Source organism: Uloborus diversus, chromosome 4 (genome assembly GCF_026930045.1).
Source record: "Uloborus diversus isolate 005 chromosome 4, Udiv.v.3.1, whole genome shotgun sequence".
Lineage (NCBI taxonomy): Eukaryota > Metazoa > Arthropoda > Arachnida > Araneae > Uloboridae > Uloborus > Uloborus diversus.
In genome coordinates this window covers 109347956-109366764 of record NC_072734.1, presented here as the reverse complement: position 1 = coordinate 109366764, position 18809 = coordinate 109347956, and the positions used below count along the sequence as shown (strand labels likewise).

General features: G+C 31.1%; 1 protein-coding gene across 1 annotated transcript in view; it reads left to right on the top strand.

The window, feature by feature from the left end:
• Positions 1-18809, top strand: part of LOC129220449 (MAU2 chromatid cohesion factor homolog) — a 48965-nt gene that overhangs the window by 7502 nt on the left and 22654 nt on the right. Inside the window, exons 4-8 of the mRNA XM_054854868.1 lie at positions 2102-2197; positions 2287-2409; positions 4743-4898; positions 8607-8682; positions 11751-11824. Of these exons, the coding sequence (XP_054710843.1) occupies positions 2102-2197; positions 2287-2409; positions 4743-4898; positions 8607-8682; positions 11751-11824 (525 nt within the window). The remainder of the gene's footprint in view (positions 1-2101; positions 2198-2286; positions 2410-4742; positions 4899-8606; positions 8683-11750; positions 11825-18809) is intronic.

Below are 18809 nucleotides of genomic sequence, written 5' to 3'. Positions count from 1 at the left end.
TTTTTTAAAATCTAAATATGAAATAATTGGTAAAACTGATACATATGTATTACACAGTTTATAATATTTTTTATTGAAAGACTTGATGAAATTATGAAAGAAACATATTGTGAACCAAAGAATCTTTCTTTTCGATGTCATAATTGTAGAAGTATAAGCAATTCAATGATGAACTTCACGATTTCAAAATCACAATCTAGGTTAGTCATATCCAAAATGAAAAAAAAAGGAAGCATGAGGGATGTTTGGTAGAATAAACTGAGAAGTTATTAAGACTATGATGTTATTTATTTTATTGCTGTTTCATCTGCCGCTACTGAAAGAACTTTCAGTTGGATGCATAACAAAAAAAGGAATCATTTAACATCGGAAAGAGCAGCTAAGCTTACCTATTTAGCTTATAATTGGAAACTTCTAAATTGTGATGAATCATACCAAAAGAATCAAAGACTCCAAATGCATAGTACACCTGAAAATCAAACAACCTACTACAAGTCAAGAAAGATTGTCCAATTCTTCTGACAGTTCTGACCTGGAGATCAACTTAAAAACATCTGAATCTGATTCAGATTAGTTCAAACCACAACCTAAGAACTTAAATTAATTACGGTTGGGATTGTTCTCAATTTTTGAGCAATCACATTGCTTATTGTTCTCACTTGACTGTCTTTGGCGTTACGCTGATTTTATTTTCCCCCGCCTCCCTCTGCAGCGCCACTGTCGACCGGCTCCTCCCGATGCTGTTCCTGGCTCCTCTAGCGAAAACAGTCTCCAGGTTGCGACCATATCGTACCCACACAAACACACATGCCTACATGTACATACTCCTGATTGCAAAAAAACATAATTTAAATTCAAAATGTCACAAAATTGAATTTTTTTTCCATGCATTTTCTGATTGTTAAAAGGGAGGGAGTATTACTTTCCAAGAATTTAAATAATATCTGAAAACTAACTGTACAACTAAGGAAATCAAAAGTAATCTAAAGTATACTTTTTGACATGAAGCAAAAACATGTAATAAACATTTTTTTAGAAGTTTTTATCACATAAATGAAATATTAACACAATGTTAATGACATTAGTGGGCTTGCTTTTGAGCAAATTTTCTCAAAACTATGGTGTCATTGATAATATATCATTGTTCTTAGTGTGGTCCCTCAATCTTGAATGCCTTTGCAATAATGTATAGCTGATTCTTATTTTCTGACAATGATCTTCTAAAGTTTTAGGGTCATTTCACGGTGTTTTTGAGACATTTATCTAGAGTGTAACATTACCTTTTTTTGCTGTAACTTTTTAATTTACTGTTTGATTTGAAAATTATTTTAATATGAGTTGGTATGTTGGTAGGAAAAGCTCAAAATAAAATAATGTGCTAGTCAAACAGTATATTAAAAAGTAATGGCCAAAAAAGGTCACGTTACAGACTCTACATAAATGTCAAAAATACCATGAAATGGCCCTTTAAGAGTCTCTCACTAAGTCCAAATAGTAATTTAAGAAAAATAATACTTTTTTATCCTAAAGTAATAGTTCTAAAAGTTACCACCTCATGAGAAATAAATGGCAACATTTAATAAAAATGTTTTGACTTTTTTTGTTTCTTTAATGAGGACTCATGTCATTGATGCTTGGTTTAGCATCTTACTGCAACTGCACAATCTCTAGCAAATGCTACTGGTTTACAATATTTCTGGTTATTTTTTTAATAATATGCAATACAGAGTACATTGCACAAAAATAGAAATGTATTTTTTTGAATAAATACGTTTTTATTAGAGTGCATTGATGGGCTTGTACAATGTGTAATATTGTGGCAAACTTGATTATCTGTCAATTAAGTTCTGGGACAAACACTCATGATGTGGAACTATAAACCAAAAAATGAGAACAAAAAAAAAAGCAATTGTAGCAAAATAAAATTTGTTTAAAAGAAAAAGTGGGTCTTTATGCACTAACATTTTTTTTTTACGCAAGTGGATATTTTTTAATCTATTCTGAAATTCTGAGGGAAATTAGCCCTGAATTTCCTTTGTTTTATTCAAAGTTGTTTCTTGTGGTATTAATTAGTTTTTTGTTTCTTTATTCACAATTTTAGAACCAGATGCAAATGGCAAAACAAGTGCTAGGAAAGGCTGTTGAAATCTCTCAGCAATCAGCATTTTGGCACTGTCGTCTATTGTTTCAACTTGCGGTATGTACTTAAAAATTTTGTTCAAAAGAACTACCTATCATTTTTCATCAGGTTGATTGTAAATCTTTGTTGTCTCATACTTTGAACAGCACCTTCATGCAAGTGAAAAAGAGTATGCTGCAGCTTGTAATGTGCTTGGAGTGGGAGCGGAATATGCTCATATATCTGGAGCACAGTACACACGAATACTTTTTCTTCTGAGTAAAGGAATGGTATGTACTTTTCATATATATTGATTTCAAAAGGAGTAAGTCATTGATTGGTGCTAGAGATGCCCCGAATATTGGTTGGTATTCGGTATGTCACATATTCGGCAGACAAACCGAATATATTTGGTTCTTCTGAATACTTTACCATTCGGCAACCTAATAGTTAACATTTAAACATTCAACAACTGGTGAACAAATCAGTATTTTTGTCACAATGATTAAAATTTTTGGTATATTACCATAGTAAAAAAGTAATTCAAGCTGTTACTTGTCAATATTATCACATCCAAATGTGTTTAAAAAAAGAACAAAGAAATAATAATGGATACACCAGTGGCATACCCAGCATGAGTGACACCCGGAGCAGTAATTTGTGGTGTACCCCCCCCCCCCCCCATTCAAACGCAAAAAAAAAGCTTTAATAATCCATATAAGTATGAAATTGTAAAATTCATACAATTTTCAGAAACAACATTTGTGTAAAACAAATTTTTTGGTGTAATGCACAAAAGACAAATAAAAACTGTGAACGCTTTCCTTGTAACTTGCTCTAGACAAACATGTTTAGTAGGGTGGAGTGAAAAAATGAAAATAAGAAATATGTAAAGCCTATATGTGGGAAAGTTGCCTCTTACCAAGCTTATTTGTCATGCATAATTCTACTAATTTGAAATTAACAAGTTTATATATGCTCTCCAGAATTTTCTGTAAAATTAGCTTATTCCAGAATTCGCATGGGTCATCGAAATCCTGGAAAGTCATGGAAAAAAATAAACAAATTTCAGACCTGGAAAAGTCATGGAAAATTAATATTTTCATTAAAAGTCATAGAAATTTATTTAAAGTCATGAAAAAATGTCTTGAGTAGTAAGAAAGTAACAATATCTAAAAGAACACTAGAAATATTGAGTGGTTTAGTACTATTGCATGTAATTTGAACAGTCTCAGAAACAAGTCCGAATTTTGGAATCCAATTTCATCCGCTTTTGTAACAGGTCGCTCGCCTTTTTTTTTTTGGAATGTGATTTTACTATTAGGACATCACTAATTTTGAATTCACCATTATTTTCTGCACTTTTTATATTTTACATTCTGTAGTAGTGGACTTGCACTTTCTTGATTTTGCCACGCCCCCTCAAAAAGTGTAATTCAATTGCACCTGAGTTTGTTTCAATTACTTGTAAAAAATTCATTATTAAATTTACCAGAGTTTATCTTAATATGTTGGAGGCTTTAGAAAGTTAAGATTTTAGTCAGGCAATAGAACATAGAAATAGGGGAATTCTAATACTCTAAAACAGTGGTGCCCAACATACAGATCATAAAACTGATCCCCTTGTGGCCAGCTGAAATATCTGATTTAGAAAAATGAAAAAACTGAAAAACGTGGCTTTACTTTAATGAACGACTATAGTATATTGTTCAGTTACATTGGGGATGAGTAGTATGAATATGAGCAAATTTATTATTGGTAACTTAGTAATGACCTATTCAATTTTTGTCCCATTCATTACTATTCTGCCCTATTTATTAAATATTTGTTAGACACTTAAACATCAGTGTATTGCATTTTTACTTTACTTGAATTGATATGATGAAGACAAATAAGAATAATTTATTAGTTTCTGCAGTGCACTGATATTTTTTCAGTCACAAGTAAGTGCCCTCCAATGAGTAACCTCCAATAAGGTAGTGGCACTCACATAAAAGTTTTTCGAAATCCCATTTCCGAAAATTGGCAAGTTTGGCAATTAATAGTATTATTCTCTTCATGTAACAAGGTCATGAATATTTTTATGAAGTCATGAAAAAGTCTTGGAAAAGTCATGGAAATTTTTTTTCCAAATTGAGTATGAACCCTGTTATTCTCATATATATAATAGCCAATGACCAATAACGCTCCTGATGTCATCAACAATGAAACTCCCCCCACAGTATGATAATTCAATAATATGTTTTGATAATGTTCAAAATACAGGGAAAGACTTTATTGTGAGTAGGCTGAACTGGGTCTGGTAACTTAACTGTTTTACTGGTAAGACTGTCATTTTAGGAGGATAAAGAAACTTATAAATGGTCAACAATGAAAGTCGTCTACTGGAATTCAGGGTTAATCCACTGGGGTTAAGCTTAAAATTTCAACTATCAAAATGTCATCAAATAGGTAATTTGCTTCGTTTAAATGTAGAAGCAATTTTCAGCCGCCATGTCTTGACAGGCGATTTTCTAGTTAAATAAATAAATAGCAAGAGGGTTCTTTTTTAAGAATGAAGACCATACTTTGTTTATTAGTTTAATTGCAATTGCTTTGCAATTAAAATTATTTCATTTTCTAGTTATTGATGATTGATCGAAAACTCCAAGAAGTACATCAGGTGCTCACACTAGCTGGGCAGTTAGTAGAAGCTTGGCAGGGGAGCACAGCTCAAAAGGAGGCATTGAAAGTTTTCTTTCTTGTTTTGCAAGTTTGTCATTATTTAACTGCTGGGCAGGTAAGATGTTATTTTGTATGGCTTCGTTTTGAAGTTTGATGAAGTGTATGGAATATTGCTGTTTTGTATTCAGTATTTTTGAGTTGAAAAAATTAATGCATTTAAAAAAAAACTGTGTAAACCAGTATTGCCAACCTTGGAGAAACAATTTGAAGAGCTTCTGTTTTGATTTGAAGAGAAGCATTTTGTTGAGAAGCATTTTGAAATTTTGCGGAGTAGCTTGGAATTTTGTATAAAATTCAATGTTTTTGTGCTTTTATAATAATTTTAAGCACTAGCATAAGAATAATTAGTTTGAAATTAATAACACTTTAACCCTATAACTTTAAACACTATGTCATACTTTGAGTAAAAGGGTTTCATTTTCACATTTACATGTTTAATAAACTAGCAAAATATAATAAAAATAAATTTAATTTTATAAAAATCTTCGGTAAGCCTGGTCAGAGTAAAGACCAGACAGAAATGTGGAGCAAAATTACTTCTTTGCAGAGCTGCAGTTGCAACCCTGTTGTAAACAAAGCTCATTACAAGAGTTATACTATGAGTATCTTGCAATAAAAATTTTATCGTGCTTTTTAATTAATCTATCTAGAAATGCATAGCATTTTAAATTGAAAGACAAAAAATGAATGAGAAATTTGTAGATAAATTTTATACTGTGAGTAAATCAACTTAACTTCATAAGTAGAAGCTTTTAGGATCGGATTAATGCTGATATGTTAAGCAGATTGCTATGAAAAGGTACACATCGTGTAACACAACAAATTAATTTGTAAAATACATGCAAGCTTTTGTTTATTGGTAACTATCCCACTTTAATTTCTGGAAATTATGGACTCTTGTTGCATTCTTAATAATTTCTCTTTTTGCTTAAATGCTCTTATGGTGTCTAAGGACCCTTAACCTTCAAAATGTTCGACTTTTTAGCAAAAATATATGTTATGCCTAATTTAATTATTCTGAACAATTTGATGCCTTTTTTTTTTTTTTACCACACCCAAAAAAACTTTTCAAGTTATCAAAAAAAAAATGCGTATATTTTCCTCATAGAGATTTATGTTAACAGCAGCTGTTTAAGCCTCTTTTTCTCAGGTTTCTTGTTTTGCATGCGTGATATCTCAGAAAATGTCTTATATATTTCCGTAAAACTTTTAATGCATGTTTGTCTGTTTTACTTTTATGATATGAACCTAAATTTATTTATTTATTTTTATTTTATTTTATTTTATTTATTTATTTATTTATTTATTGAAATTTTATAAGTTAATATTAAAATTTTGGATGAAAATAATTTTCTTTAAATATTAACTTTTATTTTTGGTTAAAATTTAGGTTCCGATCATAAAAGTAAATCAGACAAACATGCGTGAAAAGTTTCACGGAAATGCACAAGAAACTTTCTAAGATATTATGCATACAAAATGAGAAACCGGCACCTGAGGAAAAGCGACTTAAACAGCTGCTGTTAACATAAATCTCTATGGGGAAAATTTACGTATTTTTACAGTAATCTGAAAACTTATTTGCTTATGGTAATAAATAAGGTATCAAATTGTTCAGAATTAAATTGTTCATAACATATATTTTTTCCAGAAAGTTGAATATTTTGAAGGTTAGGGGTCCTTAGACCCCTTAAATATGTTTCCATAGTGTTACCTAGTTTTCAAGACAATGGTTGTACTATACACAACTATTGACTTATGCGACATCTTTTAAGTATAACAGATCAAGCTCATGATATTATCACTATAAACAAGAGTCATATGTATCATTATATCTGTCAGTTCGTCAAATGTAAAAATGAAAGGAAGAAAAAATAATTTAATACAAATGAATTGGATGCCAATCATAAAATCAGCATCAGTACTGCCCTGTATTATCGATTCCCAATCTTTTTCAGTTCACGACCCCCTTTTTACCAACTAAGCAACCCGCGATCCCATGTGCCCTCCCCCTCCCCCAACCTATATATTCATTTGTGTGGATCATTGCAGTTGCAATATTAGTACCCATATTAAGTTGATGTAAAACAACAGCTGAGATTAATATTTCAATAAATCATTTCGGTCTAGATAATTTCGTTCAGACTCGGGCAGACTCGGATTTTGCCACCAGACAATATCAACTGGGTTCGGGCTTTCAAAAATGAGCTCGAACTCATCTTTAATGCACAGCACGTACATACAAATTTCATCACGCTACTGATACAAATAGATTTGGAAATGAAAGTTTTTTTTTTTTTTTTTTTTTTTTGTTTACAAGTTTTCACATCAAAATACTTTCAGATGTGAAGAACAAACACTAATCAAAAATCAAAATGCATTTTGGGATAGTTAAAATGGAAGTTTATCCTGAAATATTCATGATAAATTTTTCATGAAGATAATTCATCCTCCTCATTGTACATGGAAATGAGAGGTGCACATCTTTATATCGTGCAGACGTTGAAAATTTCAACTGCTAAGAATGTTTTAGATGATCATTGTTTTCCAAAATCCAAGGTAGTGTGAGTTCCAATTACTTTGGATTTTCAAGACTCTACTATACTTAGTAATATCTGTTTTAAAATGTAGGAATAATGTCGCAACCCCATAAGAAGTATTTTGCAATCCTATTTAATGTTCTAATGTCCCATCTAATGTCCCCTGCCTAATGTTCTTTAACTTTATGTTTTATTTAATAACTAGCGGTACCCTCACGGCTTTGCCCATAGCAGAAAATTAAAAGGTCATTTGATTTGCCTGTATGTTTGCAGTTAACGTCTACTACGCATTTATTCCCCCCCCCCCCCCCCGCCCCAACATCTTTTCATATTTTTTGGCAGATTTAAAAACTTAGCACGTAGTTTAACATAAACCTGCCTTTGAAATATTTTTAAAGGCTAAGGAAGTTTCCCTTCCTTGCTTAACACCCAAAATAAGACATTTTTCCAAAATTAAACACAATAGAAAGTTGTAATAGCAAAATTTTAATCATTTAAATATATAATAATTTGAATTTAATAATTTTAAAAATGTAATTCTATAAACTAACTTTTTTTTAGAGTTAAAATATTTTATTTTAAATCCTTTTCAATAAAATTAAAATGTTTGGATTGAAAGAATAAGTGCATTTTTAAAAAATTAAATTTTAAAAAATGTAACAAAATAAAGCGTAAAAGATGTCACCATGGTAACATACCTAATATATACCTAATATATAACATAAATAATTTCTGTTTTGAAAATACATTCCATTTATCTTATCGAAGTAAATCATTTAGAATCGTTTGGCATGCTTAAGGTAAGCCTTGGAGTTTGGTTTTCTTAAACAATTCCTGCAGCTCTCTGAATGCTCGTAAAAACTTCAAAAATGCTTCAGATTAAGCAGAAAATTCCAAGCTTTCAAATGATCTAAAACTTAAAAATGTAAAAAATATTTCTCCCCCATTTTATCAAATTTATGTGAAAAATGGGCTTGAAACTGGAATAGAAAAAAGAACAAAATCGAATTTTAAAAAAAATCTGTTTGAAATGCTCACCCCTATGCTACAAACTAATATTGTGCCAAATTTCATGAAAATCGGCCGAACGATCTAGGCGCTATGCACGTAACAGACATCCAGAGACACAAACTTTCAGTTTTATTATAAGTAAAGATTGTGTTTGTGTGTATTATTTTTTCATTTTATTTATTTATTTATTTAAGTTTCTTTGTTCTCAATAGGTTAAAAGTGTAAAGCCCTGTTTAAAACAGCTCCAACAAGGAATACAAACTATTACATCTTTGCATGCAGATGAAGGTAAAGTATGAAGAGTAAAAATTATGAAATGCATAAGTAAAATAAACTTTTTCTATGTTATTCTGAAATGATAATGAAATGATTGTTATAATCAGAGAGAATTTTCTTAAAATGGTATTTATATTCATCTAATTTCATGTATACTTTTTTGTGTATGAATGTCTTAATAAAAGAATAAATGTAAAGTAAGCATCATTTGTTCTCAACCTACAGACAGTGGGCCATAGGTGTCCCGCAAAGCTGATACTGTGGTTGTGTTCGATGTTAGGAAACTAAAAATAAATCCTGAACCCCTCCAAAACTACTGATTATCTCCTCCCTCATGAATGATTGTTGCGAATTTGAAATCAAGTAGTCATAAATTGGTTTTTGAAAAAATGATACAAAGTTCGTATCAATAAAATAAGCATGAAGTAATGACAGCAATTTTTGTTTTGTAATTATCTTTTATTTTCCTTCTTTTCCCATGCTATGTAAAAAAAATTAAATACTATTAATAAATTTTATATTTGTTCTGGCCCGTGAAATTCATTTTAATATAAGATATGACCCGCTGATAAAAAAAGGTTGAAAACCAGTGGTTAAAACGACTCTCGCTCATACATCTTTTGCATTTTTGCGTCGTTTTTCATGAAATCCCGATTCATTCCTATTCCTTTTAATTCAAAATTTGCACAGTTTTATATTTTGCAAAATATCAATATGTTGTTTATTGATCTTTTCTCTCTTCCTAAAGTTTGAAAATGTTCTGCTTTACTCTCTTTCGTGGTTTCTGTACAAGAGCAAAATCTCTCAGGTGACAAAGTTGCAGCACCTTCCATTGACAATGAAATAAACTTTATTGATAAAACTTTATTTGTATCTCCAAACACAAGTGAATCTATTATTTCAGAAAGGGCATAGGTCCCATTTCTTTGCAAAATTGAGTTAGCTGTGGTTTTACCATATTTGTATGTAGAGAAACTGACTAGTGTAGAAGGGAAGTCAATTCTTGTATAACAAAGCACTTTATTTAGGGACCACATTTTTCGTTTAGTCCCGAACTTTTGCCCTTTCTGCACAAAACGCATATGAAGGAATCGTAAGACAATGTGAATATATGGCAAGATCATAGAAGAACACTAGATTTTTCGGAATAATGAAGTAAAATAACTTCTTTAATCTAGTATTACAGTAATGGTAGGTCCATCAGTTAGGGGGGTCAAAGGAGGGGAGGACTTGAAATCACGACCTGGAAAGAAATAAATGAGAAAAGTATCCGAATGAAATTTGCTAATTTCTTACGGATTTTATTGACATCACTCTAGGAACTGTAAAAAAACTATGCTTTCAGTGAGGTATACCCTGGTCAAAGCAAAAACAACACTGCAGGAGACTTTTCCTAGAAATAACACTGAAGAAAGCTAACAAGATAGCTCATGACTTTAATCTCAGAGTACTTTTGTTTGTCCTTTTCGACCGGGATTTTGGGACAGTAAAACAAATGTTAAACAGATATGACAGATTATTACCATGTGAATTCCAATCTCTTATTAGTGAAATTCTGAAGTTCATCAAGATTTACGGTCAAATCTATTGAAAACAATGAAAAAGATTTTAGTGGAAGATGTATTTGATGAATATGAGTGGTTTTATACGCATGGGAAACTCTCTCATTTTGTTAGTTATTATTATTATTATTATTGTTTTTTTTTTTTTTTTTTTTTTTTCCACCAGACTTTATTATTTTATAAAAATAAGACAAGAGAAAGAGGAAAGTACAAGATGCATTTTCTTAAGATAATGAATTTATGCATATGGATTTCACTAATTTTTTTTTCACTTTGTTATATTATTTTAAATTATCATAATTCAGTTTGAAACAGGGGCATATACAAGGGGATGGTTTATAGGGTTCAACCCGCCCCCCCCCCCCCCTGAAATTTTTCATCCAAAGAAATGCTTTCTATTATTTATTTTTTAGTGACCAGAATAATATTGTTATTATTCAATTTTATTTGTGAAATGAAATTAGTATGACTGAAAAATTGTACATGTGTTTATGGTAGTTTATGGTAGTTATCGAGAAATTCATTTATTATATAACCATATGGTGTTTTATAAGAACATCCCCTCCTTCCATTTAGATAATCTATTGTAACAAAAATCAATAGAATACACATGAAACCAAATTTTATAGACCATACAAATATATCAAAGAATGTTTGGTAAAACCCCCTTCGAAACAAAAGTCTGGTCATGGCCCTGGTTTGAAACAAATCTGTTTCACTTGATTTATATTTTCATCATTCTAAACTAGCCTTTCAGGTTATTGATTGCAGAAAGGACATAAGTCCTTTTTTTTAAATTTTTTATTAATTTCAGTGTTGAAATGAAGCGTAATTTAAGGTGAGGTAATGATGCTACTTGTGGCTAGATTAGTCATAAAAATTCTTGTAAAATTTAGTTCATTTATGAATGAAATAAATAGTAATGAGACTTATGCCCTTTCTGAAATAATCAATTTGAGCGAAAAAACATTTTGTGAACTTCATTCAATTTATTATGCAATAATCAATACTCTAAGGCAATCAGCATATCAGATGATTATAAAAGATATTTTTTAAGCTACATGTCTGTATATAATCATATACATATAACCACATAATATAATTTCATATGTGTTGGAAATGAAATGTACTTTGACAAATAAGTATTCAGAATACACAATAAAGCTATGATTTATATCACTCTTGTAATTATTTTGTTTAAAAATTCAGTTATTGTTTTTATTATATAGCTATTACAAAATAATTTTTTCTAGTTTCATAAAACTGTTATAAGAACCTTTAAACTTATATTTCAGTAAAGTAGCATTACTGGAATTAAACTTGTAAAAATAAAAGCAACATTTTGTTTGTATATCGTTTCAATCTAGTTCCTTGCATGACGCATTAACAATGCTTTACGGTACTTTAAAATCTAATTTTCTACATTTATTAATGATTATTGTATTTTTTCTCCTGTAGTTTCTTACTTGTAAGTGTTTATTCTTCAAAATTTAACTTTCTTTAAAACTTTTTCTGCAGAAGTAATACCTACAAATCCCGGTGACATGTTTCAGTGGATGCCCAAAGAACATATGTGTGTTTTAGTCTATTTGGTATGTTTGTTCATCAAGCTTCTTGGTGTTTCAAGTTTATTATATATATATATATATATATATATATATATATATACTGTGTTTTACTGTTCAAGGGTTGTCTTTTTCATATTGTTACTGTTTTGTTAAAATTCTTGTAATTGCCGTTTTTGTACTCTTACCTTTGTGCAACCTATGAGTGTGACATTCACAATGGGAGTGAGGGATTCAGGTAAGATTTTTGCCAATGTCGATTTCCAAAAATTGGCAAGTTTAATATTACATATTACTCTTCTCTTCGTGTCAAAGGGTCATGAAAATTTGTATGAAGGCATGAAAAAGTCATAGAATTTTTTTCATCCAAATAGAGTATGAACCCTGAGCAAATCAATTGTTTTACTAATACAAGCCATTCTTGTTTCATGACAGTGTTACCAAGTGTTAGTGATTGGATCTGGGGCCCCATCTTCCTAAAGGGTTCTGAAAATTTTAAAAACTAATGCATAGAATTAAAAAATTGTGAATTTTTGTAAAAATTATTGAAATTCTTCTTTCAAAAAATTCTCATACATTATTTTAACATCATTTTGCATTGACTAAAAGTGATAAAATAGAGAGGGGAGTCTCCAAAGCATTGTGGGCCTTGGTCATCGCTTTTAGTTACTCGAACCCTGGACTTCTCAAAATACTTTGGGGTAAATAATAAGTCAGGGGTGATTGTGTTTCGGTATTTCACCAAATTTCCGGTATTTTCGGGCGTATTTCCGGTATTTTTATGCCCGAAAATACCGAAATTATGTTTTTTTTTTTTTTGTTATGTTTTTATCTTCCTACCTCCGCAATTTTTTTTAATTATATAACACTCATGAAATATACCTGCAAGAGCATTAAGATGGACGCATATCCCTTAAGATGGACAAATGTCAAGATAATTTGTATAACACCAGCTCAAAAGTAACTTTGTAACCCATTAAAAATTTAATCAAATGTACAAACAATATTTTGACTCAGAACTATTTAATATTATGGCAAAGGTGCACTTAAGTAATAGGGATTTACTTAAGTGATTCCCCCCCCCCCTCCCGTTCTCGCTTTGAAACTTTCAGGTATTTTTTGATGAACTCACAATCACCCCTGATAAGTGTAACTGATGCAGTGAGAAGCAAAGGGATGTAAGTGAATTTTCAAATTTTGAGTAAAATATGTTTAAAGATAAGATCCTAGGTAGGCTTCCATTTGAAAAGTTTTTCTAAGTCAAGCTGTATAACAGAACTTACCAGGGATACAAGTACCATTGCCCCAAGACAGAGGGGAGGTTCACCTACCATTTGTACTGGTTATCTCCAAATTTTTAATTTTCCCACTTACCTTCTCACTGCCTCAATCCATGTCTAAGTGTTTCTTTGGGGAAAGTTATTGTGTACATCATGGGTCTCCAACCTTTTTTGCTCAAGGACTACATTAAATTTTTCGAATCCAGCCCAATTTCAATTCAGATGATTTTTATTAACACTGGCTTCCATCCACCATCACACACGTTTTTTTTTTTCTCTCTCTTTCTTTCTTTCTTTTAGGCGCACAGTGGCATGAGTGTAGCCAGGAATCACGTTAGGGACGGGCAAGCCAAGGTACAACAAGATGGTGGTTTTTAGCTGCACCTGCGCCCAGTACCAATTTTCGAAGCCAGGCAATAACTTAACGCTGCCGCTCTTGCCCATCTTGCTTCTATTTCCTATACTAAAGTTTATTTCAAGAAAAATAAATGAGTGAATGTATAAAATGGATTTGCTCTGAGGAAAAGATAGATACCAAAGGTTATAAGTCTTACAGGGTGGCGACAGATCAGGGAAAAGTCAGGGAACTTTATTAATCAGGGAAATATTAGGGAATTTTGAACAAATAACAAAAAATCAGGGAAAATTAATTTTATGAAGAAAAAAAATTTTTTTTTTTTTTTTTTTTTTTGCTTTACAAAATTAAATACTCTAATTCCCTACGCATTTTCGGCCAATTATCTTTTCGAAAAAAGTAAAATTAATGAGGTGCGATTATACACTGCCGCATATTTGTGCATCTTTTTTCCTCAACGTCAAAGTATTGAATCTTACTTATTAACCACAGAATGAACTTATTAACATTGCTTCTGTATCTGTTTGGTTGTTTATTTTACCTTGCTTGAAATTTCCTTTTACGCTTTCAATGCCGTTAGTAAAATAAACAACCATACAGGCAAAGAGGAAGTCTTCATTAATGCCTTAGCTCCGCTGCCTTTATTCCATTGTCTCGAAGTAATTAAGTACTGTAATCACGATTTCATTCAGAAATCTTTGGTTTTTGAATTAATACTATAAAAGCTTAAAAGTTTTTACTTCTTTGGTTTTTTAATTTAATTGCTAAAATAGAACTTTCAATTAAAAAAACTTTGTTTTTTGCCATTATACTATTTGTTGTCACCGCAGATTATAAAGGTTTTCTTTTCTTCAGACTTCAGTAATTTTTTAATTTTATAACCAAGTTGTATTCTTTTATATATTTTGATATTAATTAATTGCTTTTTTTTTTCTTGCATTCAAAGTTGTTTGTTACAAAAGCAATCTAAGATTTTTTTTCGTTACATACTGAAATCATTTGAAATAGAGTTAACTTGTGAACTTAAGTAAATATTTTTATTTTTTTTATTGTTAAAATGCTGTATTCATTCAATAAAACCTATATTCTTGATTAGAGAAAAGATTCCTATGAATGGATGTCAAATGGTTTCATCTGTTTTGCATAAATATGTCAATTAGTTAGATAAGAATAACTACATTACTTCTATTCTTTCACTATTACTTGTTATTCTTGCAACAATTATTATACTGTTTGAAAATTTAGTTCAAAATATTTTCAATTACTTTTTAGTTCTATCATAAATACACATATGTTTTTAAGAGTAATTCTAATAGTTTCTTAAAATTCTTATGTTAAGTAGTTTCTGGAAGTAAAGTTTTTTTTTTTTTTTTTTTTTGAATTTTCTATAATCTTTCCATGTATAAAAATTTAATATACTGTTTTGTTAATTTTTCTTTCCTTCCAAAAAAATTGTCTTGTTTCGTTTTTTTTTTTTTAACCATTTTATTAAAAAAGTAACATCTTTTTAAAATACTTTAGTTCAACAACTTTACACAACTTAAAACGTTTAAAATACTGCATTTAATACAAACATACAATGGATTTCAAGTAGAGTAAAGAAAGAAAACCATTATCATTGGTAAGGTAAGTCAGGGAAATTTGGTGAACTTAATCAGGGAAAAGTCAGGGAACTTTTTTTCACAGTTCCTGTCACCACCCTGTCTTAAAATGTTTTATGCTGTCTTTGAATAAGATGAAGGATGGAAATGCCATTGTTGAGTCATATTCCATGAAAATTTTTCCATATTGAAATTTTAAAAACAGTTTTAGTCAATTTTGTTAATGTGGCATAGTTGGAGGACAAGTTTCAGCATCTACCTCATGAGGAATTTTCGAAATTCACATCAAAATTTGCTTTTTCAGGCAATTGTAGTCAAATTAAGGGAAAAAGAGGTTGCAATCATCTCCCCCAAATTATTTTTATAAAATAAAGTCAATTTTTGGTGATCTTTGATAAAGTCAAAGATTTTAACTCTTCACAAATTAGTTTTGAAAACGCAATTTTAGATTATATTTGGTGATTTGTGATACTAAGGAAAAGAGGATGGCTCGGATCTTCTCTTCAAGAACTTTTGAAAATGAAGTCCTTCGGTCAAAATTTGGAACCTGTTCCAGAAATTTGTGATATTGAAGTTTAAAGACGCAATTCTAAGCTATATATTGTCACCTCATAGCAACAGTAGGATATCTTGGTGTTATTCCTGGGATTAAGTGTCTTTTTGTTGCTCTGAGGTGACGATATTTTGAGACGTCTGGAAAGGACTGCTTAGAATCTCTCCCCAAAAGTTGTTTGAAATTAAAATCACCAAAACACCATTTAAGGATATTTTTGATCAAATGAAGGAAAAAGCGATTATCCTCTAATACTTTTTGGAAATGGAAGTCTCAAAAATGCAATTTTAAATTATCTTTTAACACTTTAGGGAGGAAAGTGAAGATTGAGGACTATATTCTAGGGAGGGGCAGTTGCCCCTTCCTGCCCTTCTCTGGCTACCATCATGCTTGGTAGTGATTTTTGAGATTTTCTAGGATCAGATTTCTTTTAAAATGCTTGAAAAGAAACATGTTACTTTTTTAAAAATGTTTTCCATGTGTAAGTTTCCCGCGGGCCGGGAAAAATATGCTTGCGAGCCGGATGTGGCCCACGGGCTGTAGGTTGGAGAGCCCTGGTGTGCATAATTCATCAAAATCTTAAGAACAACATGAGTTAGATTCTTAAATTTATATCAATTAACTCTGATCTGATCTCAAAACCAGCCTTAACAAAATTTTGCACTTTTTTCCTTTTGCTGCTGCCAAAAAACCTATGGTTTTTAGTTGTCTTCCTCCCCCCCCCCTTCACATAAGCCACAATTGCTGTCCATGGTTGAAACCATATGTAGAATACATTTAACCCCCTTGCAGTTGGACAGTCCCAGAATTACATGTTAAATGGACGAGATATCTCGTCTGCAAGGTGGTTAATACTTTAGCTGCGTTTTGCTGTGTTTAAATTTAGAATATTTTATCTTAATCCTTGGTATATGTATATGTATATATATATATATATATATATATATATATATATATATATATATACTAGAGGACCTGACAGACGTTGTTCTGTTCAAATTTTGTAAATTGAAAAGTTAAAAAATTTCAATGAACTGTCAAGTGTTTGAACCTTTTTTTTTTTTTAATAAGTAAAAAGAAAATGATTTAAGCTGCTTGGTGTCAGAATGCGTATATTTATTACAACTTGATTTACCTAATGCCCACTGAGCAGTTGTTTTATTAACTATTTCCCCCCCCCCCCGTACTTGATGGTTTGATCCTTCAGCCATACTCAAACGATAAAAAACGTCCTAAATATTAAGTGTAAAAAACTAACTACCCATACAGAATAAACTGGAAAACCCATCTGCAACATCCCCCATATGAAAAAAAGATAAAACAATCGAAGGATATCGTTCAAAAAAATTATAAAGGTAAAAACAGTTCTCTGAATAAGGGGATGAAAATCACTCAACTCCCCCCCCCCCCCTTCCATTGTAAAATAAACACATTCTTCAACTAAAATGACTTAAAACCCTTTAAAAACGAAAAGCAATTCTTTGCAATTTGAAACATTTTGCCAAATAAACAAAAAATACAATAAATTACATTAACAGTAGCTTTAAAATGTTAACAAATGATCATGCAACTCTATTGTTTATAGCCAAAGTCGCCAAGACACCATGTTACTGTAATCCAGCCGATCAGTGAGCGAAGCCAACTCCGACCGATTATTAATCCGATCTTTTGAAAGAAAACTTTTAAAACTTCATATATTGTCTAATTTGTTCGTTCCACCAAAGATAAAGATCTTCCGGGGATATTTCGATAATTGGGAATCTGGTGATCTTTTTTCAATGCCGTCAATTTTTGGCTCCAGCACCTGCACGAGAGGTATTTTCCGTTGCAAAGCTAAACAAAGAGAACGGAAACATCTATTTACATCAGGGCTGCGGAGTCGGAAGGAAAATAGCCGACTCCGACCCCGACTCCGACTCCGGGGTTTCGAAACACCCGACTCCGACTCCAACTCCGACTCCGGCTTTTTTATTTATTTATTTTTCAATTCAACCGCTATCCCCCTCATGAGAAGGGAGGAAAACCTCTATACAAAGATTGAAATATTAATTTGTTTCTTATGAAATTTAAGCGCTGTATTTTTTTTTTTGTAAAATTAAGAAGCATACAACGTCAGAAATTGAATTTGAAAATCAAATTGTTCCAATAATTACGATTTTAAAATTGAAATCACATAATCATCCTATTGTTAAAAAAATTGAAAAGGTTTAACTTGCTCCCCATTAATGTTTAACGAATAGATGTTGATCAAATCGTGTGATTTTCAAAAACGCTTTTTTTGCTAAGTCAAAAAACCTTTCTAGAGCGAGGGCGGTCCGCTCCTGCCGAGATCCATCTGGTGGGTGACACCTCAAGTATATTTCAGAGTTTATAAAAACAATACACATACTTTAATTCTGAAGAAAAAAAAATCCCCAATAAATTTGAAATTATATTTCATCTATAAAATTTCAACGAAAATAAGGCACTATACTTGTATTGAGGGAAAATATGGGGTACATGTACGCTTGGAGAAAATTTTACAGAAAATGCGGCAATATACAGCTTTGTACAAATAGCTTTTCTTTTTCCTATAATTATTCCCTCAATTTTTAATTTTAATTTTACTGGCTGCTTTAGAATTAATCTTGAAATGAAGATTTTAAGATTAACTGCAATTATTTGAGTGTTGTAACCAAGATATTTGTTCTATTTCATACTTTTGTTGAGAATCAAGCTTGTAGATGTTGTCCTTAAATTGAAAAGACAGATATATTTTATCATGTCTTTTAGATTTGCGCGTTTGCACGCCAACACAAAGTTGAATTACAGAACACCGTAAGATACCTCTCGAACTACGGGCTCCAACTTGCTCAAGGGGTACATTCCTTTTACAATTTTATAACTGAGGTCGAAGTAAAAAAAATGTTATTATTGTTGTTTTAAAGTGATTTTAAAAAATTTTATTATTGTTGTTTTAAAGTGATTAAAAAAATATAAAATGTTAGGTAAGAAAACCGTGCTCACAGTTGCTATTATTTCAAGAATGTTGAAAAACAAGCAAACTAGGGAACAGCGTAGGTGGCTATTACAGAAAATTCGATGAACAATCAAGCCAGCTGGTTATTAATGACAGTTGTTTTCTTATTAGTAGGCTTTTATACATGTAATCGAATCAACTGGTAGTCAGTTTTTCAAAAAATGCCAGGAGAGTCAGCGAAAATTAAAGACAAAAAAGTAGGTC